This window comes from Pseudochaenichthys georgianus, chromosome 24 (genome assembly GCF_902827115.2).
Source record: "Pseudochaenichthys georgianus chromosome 24, fPseGeo1.2, whole genome shotgun sequence".
NCBI lineage: Eukaryota > Metazoa > Chordata > Actinopteri > Perciformes > Channichthyidae > Pseudochaenichthys > Pseudochaenichthys georgianus.
The window spans coordinates 19,883,790-19,889,437 of NC_047526.1; the positions used below are offsets into that span (position 1 = coordinate 19,883,790).

General features: G+C 46.8%; 1 protein-coding gene across 1 annotated transcript; it reads right to left on the reverse strand.

The window, feature by feature from the left end:
* Positions 1-2,959: 2,959 nt before the first annotated feature.
* On the reverse strand, positions 2,960-5,194 carry lratd1 (LRAT domain containing 1). The gene is made up of 2 exons (XM_034076160.1): positions 5,040-5,194; positions 2,960-4,604 (listed from the first exon to the last, which is right to left on the reverse strand). Exon 2 carries the CDS (start codon positions 4,565-4,567, stop codon positions 3,788-3,790), a length of 780 nt encoding a protein of 259 aa, XP_033932051.1. The 5' UTR covers positions 4,568-4,604; positions 5,040-5,194; the 3' UTR covers positions 2,960-3,787.
* Positions 5,195-5,648: the final 454 nt, after the last annotated feature.

Genomic DNA, 5,648 nt, shown 5'->3' on the forward strand with positions numbered 1-5,648 from the left:
GCTTGAGTTGCCCTAGTAACGGCGTTTACTCTCACACTGGATGGATACAAAAATGAAGCCCTACATGAATATTCCTGCAAACAACATATGGCCAATATACTCTCTCTGTATATATATGTATTTAAATAATATAACCTGAAACAACTTTGGTAATTAGGTTTCACACTGTCACACAAGCACAGACATAGAGCCAAACTGACACACACATGTCAGTGATGTCGTGTCAAATAGAGGAAGTCTCTTCTCAAGCTAACAATGTGGTGTGCATTATCTGCCTGGAAGCAACACAAACACACACATCCTACACACTAGAACATCTTTTTCAGAGGCCTATTAGTCACAGACCACAAACATGCATACACACTCTAACACCGGCTGCCCCACTACCCTGATTTTTCAAACCTATAGGGGAATTTCTGACGCATTCACACCCCTGCAAACACAGACACACACAATCACCCGCCTAGGGCCATCTCTATTCATAGGGGTGTAACGGTATCCGTAGTCGTCCCGAACCGTCACGATTCGGCACATGCAGTCACACGACGAATACGCCTTGTTCTATGAAGGGAAAAAAGTCTGTCACTCAGGGCAGTGTCCATTACACTATATATAATCCAGGGGGCATGCTAATGGTAACACACGCCAAACATGCTAAATCATATCAGAAGGCATCACCCACATTTGCCAATCACCGGAGCCCGGCAAAAGACAACAGCAGTTCAACAGCTTATCCCCGCTGTTTTTAAGAAGCCAATTGACATGAGAGCCGAGAGACCAAAATAAATAATGGAAGCTATTGGCATATATATTTCAACGGCTATGCGCCCTGGAAACACTTTCTTACTATTTATTTTGCAATATTTTCAAGACATTATTTTTAGTTTTACAGCTTGATGAAACCTTTTTGTTTGACATCAGCCATTATAGATAATATGGCCATCTGAGTGTGTGTGGTGCTATTTGTGGTTTGTTTTTCACTGTGTAATGAAGTTAATGTTAGAGTTCCTTATTTTTAAACTGAAACTTGCACTACTGTTCAAAAATAAATAACAACAAACCTGGAATTATGCATTTGGGACTTATTTTTGCCTTTTCTTGTTGTACCGAACCCGTACCGAATCGTGACCCCCAAACCGAGGTACGTACCGAACGGTGAATTCTGTGAACCGTTACACCCCTATCTATTCAACATGTAACCTTTTAGAAACATGTACTCAACAATCATCAGCAGTTAAAGCAAGATCAACTATAAAATAGAACAGATGTTTGTTAGCAAGAAACACATTAAAATGCGTTTAAATGATGACTAAATTCCTATTTCAAATCCAAAGCATCTGATGATTGAATACTTCTATTAACATGATCTTGCCAATTTTCACAATAAAAGTTGGTATCAATAACAACATTTGATTGTAATGTGGCTTTGCTGCGTATAAAAAAAACAAAAAGGTAAAACAATGAGAGGAAAGCCAGACTGTTTATATACCAGCCAACAAAAGCTAAAGAAAGGGAGTTAACAGGAGAGGAAAATGTGTCAATACATTCACTGCAAAGCCGATCAAATTAAGTATTTGGGTCAATAGTTGGAGAAAATCTTCTCAAGGCACAAGAATGAGCGGCTTATTAGTCTGTGTTTTGACGTCAAGCACGTCTGAGTGGGGAGATTTCAACATCTGTGCGCGCGCACACACACACACACACACACACACACACACACACACACACACACACACACACACACACACACACACACACACACACACACACACACACACACACACACACACACACACACACACACACACACACACACGCACGCCCCCACACACACACACACACACACACACACACACACACACACACACACACACACACACACACACACACACACACACACACACACACACACACACACACACACACACACACACACACACACACACACACACACACACACACACACACACACACAAACTCTTTGTCTTCCATTCCAGCTGCAGCTCTGTTATTTATGATCACAATAAGGCTAATACATGATTCCTACAACAGATACAACCAAACAAGCTGTAGAGCAGCAACGTTATGTTGAAAACCTCTTCCACCCTTGGATATGATCAACAATGAATCACAGGTGTAGCAGGCAGAACAAAGACTACGGCCATAAATCTACTTCCACATCCGCTGGTGCTTTCAGACTCAATTAGGCAAATGCAAGGAGACACGAGAAGTTACAGCGAGGATATTCATCCCAATGTCACTGATACTACAGCAGATCTCTCGAGAAAAGGAAGGCACTGTCTGACTCTCAGAGCAGAGGAGCCACAACATCAATCCAGAGACACAACACAGGTGCCATAACAACACAGTGTGTTTGATCACGATAAGCATTATATGGAGGGACATCTTGTACACACTGCAGTTGTGAAATGGGATGTTAGTAAATGTGTAGAGTTGTAATGGGAGAGGGAGGAAAAACATAATCTGGAGATCAACATGTCTGTGAATGTTGAAATACCAGCAGGATAAACCCCAGACATGGAAATAGCCTTGAGCCAAACACTGCATGTTCCCATTGACTCTGTACAGCTGCCTATGTAATGTAGCTCCCTGATCCAATATGGATTTTTCATAAACCTTCATGGCTTTGATGCAGATGACCATTTTACTGCCTCCAAATACTGTGCAGATATATGAAGCCCATTTTGCTCAAGGCAGGTCAGGAGGCACTCGGGCATAAATAATTAATATCACCATGTGCACGTGTGAGAGAGAGAGAGAGAGAGAGAGAGAGAGAGAGAGAGAGAGAGAGAGAGAGAGAGAGAGAGAGAGAGAGAGAGAGAGAGAGAGAGAGAGAGAGAGAGAGAGAGAGAGAGAGAGAGAGAGAGAGAGAGAGAGAGATCATGTGTTTGTGAGAGTAATTATGTGTGACCAAACAACACCTGCCAGACCCAAGTGCTTATTTTCATATTTCAACCTCCATTTATTTCAACCAAAAATCAGAGATCAGGGTTAAATCCACTAAACGTAAATACAAAAATAAGGGACTCAAATTGAAATCAATATGAATACAATTGTACACATACATCCAGTGCTGTGGAGCAGGATGACAGCATTGTGAAAATGACAATACTCTTCTTGATATGGCAAAAGGGGAGCTCGATCAAGCCAAAAGGCTTTGTTTAGGCAACTGCGTAGCCATCTGGGACTGTCAGAGGTCTATGAATTAGTGGATCTGTGTTATGGTCAGTCCCGGTTTTAAAGCTAACAGTAAAAAAATAGAAGGGAGACTTGTCCATAGCCATCCCAGATCCTATCTTTCACCCCCGCCTCCCCCCTCCCCATCTCTCACCGTCTGGTCTGCCGCAGCAGGCGCCCTTTGCGCCGAGAGGGGGCCAATTCCATTATCCCGAGAAATTAAACAGAAACCGAGCCGTGTGCGTTATGTGCGGTATGTAAAAGGTGACTTTCGCAGTTCGGGGTTTAGCAGAAATCGTGTGTCCCACTCAGCACGAAGTCTTATCTGAAGGGGCGTTGTCTGTTTATATGGCCGCTTTTTCGCAGTTTTCAGCCCTAATGCAAATGTATGCAAATTCCACAGAGCGCCTGTTGTCCAGACGCAGCCCGGGGTCCATCCGTAACAAGCAGACAGTCCAAAACCAACAGGTCCTTGCATGTGTATGCATCTGTCTGTGTGCTTGTGTGTGCCTTTGCTTGTGCGTCCGTGCGCAATGGGGAGGGTGTGTGGGAGAAATGGTAAGGGGGGGATATCAAACGGAATCCCTGATCACTCCTTGCCCCCGTTAAGCTCTTTGAGAATTCCACTGGCGTCCACTCGCCTCCTCTCCCGGATCATGTCCTCCAGGCTGCGAAAGACCAGAGTGTGCACCCCACTGCCGGACAGATGCACTTTGAGGAAATACTGCTGCTCCGCCGAGTGCACCTCTCCCCCAGCTTTGAACTCCCGTTTCCCAAAGCGACACCACGCTGCGAAACTTTCCGAGTTGGTCCAGCATATCTCCTCGCTGCTCAGGCCCAGGTGTCCCACTGCGTTCTGCCTCACTAGGTCAGGGGGAAGCGGCCGGTACCGGTACCGATTGTTCACTATCCTCCCGTGGCGACCACTGCTGATCTCAAGCAGGCTGTCCTTGCGGATCTCGCCCTTGTGCAGGTGAATGACCTGATCCTCCTGCTCGTATATGGCCCAGTGGGGGGCTTGGGCCGTGGCCACTAGCTCCAGCAGGTCCCCCGGTTTGCACATAGTCAGCAAAGTTTTGGCCGCGAACACATTCAAGTCCTCGTTCTCCTGCAGCTTGGAGAAGATGCATTCCTGGGAGCAGAAGGCTGAGTACCCCGCCTCGTTGACCGAGAATGGTCCCTCCTCGGCCGGGCTGAGGTCCTTGGTGAAGCCGCAGTCGGACGGAGTGCGGTCGTCCACCTCCTCCTCTTCGTCAGAGAAGAAGTAAGCGACGCCGACCCGAAGCTCGTCCTTCTCCAGCCCGGACGGATCCCCCGTGGGCAGCTCGCTGTAGTTGAGGTGGGTGATCCGATCCAGTTGATTTCCCATCAATGACCTGGCAAGGCAGAGGCATGGACTGCGGTGTCTGCGAGGGGAGAGAAAGATGCAGAGAGTGATAGAGAGATGGGTGTCAATAGCGTAAGATAGAGCTTTCATATAACAAGACACATTATGCACAGAAGCCTGGCTGAATTGTAATCCCTTTTGCTCAATAGATAAGAGGCAAAGAAAGCACTCATCACTTCTCAGCAGTCACCTGTACTGAGGGGAAAGAGCACTCTTGTGTTATTGAGCCGAAAGAGTACACGAACGCAAGCAATGATCCGCTGCCCCTTGCTCCCTTCACACCCATTAGTCAATCATTAATTCCAGTGAAATGTGAACAAGCCTGCGGTTCCCATGCAGAAAAAAAGGAGAAGAAAAAAATAGTATGAGGGTTGCAGCTGCTTAAGAGTAAGGCTAGATAATGCAATACCTGCGTCTTTACGCACGGTGCAAAATGTGGATAAAAAGAGTCTACCTGTACTCTCCCCGGGCAAATGGTTAAATATCCTTATGGTCCATGAGTACAGAGGGCGGCAAGGTCCTCTGTCCTCCTTCTCTTGTTCTTCCCTCTTTCTTCTCACACTTGTGTGTCTCACTCTTCGCACCGCGCACCGGGCGCTCCGGCTGTCGTGCGTGCTAGTACTTCACTCTTTTCAGCACCAGCTCCATTTAAGTACCACGGAGAGCTGCGCCTCAGCCCACGCGCTCCGCCTTCAGCGCGTCTCATTGGAACGCAGTCACGGGGCCATTACCGCGTAGCCAATGGGAAACGCGGAGGAGCACGTCAGTCAATTTGAGGGTCCAATCAGGTCGGCGCAGGGCGGCTGGCGGCGATAGGCGGCTGTTAGTTACCGTGGTATGGGTTTTGTTGTCAGAGAGCTGTGGAATTCTCTATGATCAGCGGAGTCCGTGCAGGCAAGTTTTTCAAGGCAACCGTCAGCAGCGATAAGAGCATGCATATCTCAAGACGGGCATATGAGAGAAGCTGGAGTTTGTATTGCGCTCTGATGTGCTATAAACATTTCTACTATCGCCAACATACTCAAAAAGTGAGCTCTTATAGCATGCACACTGTAGGACATGA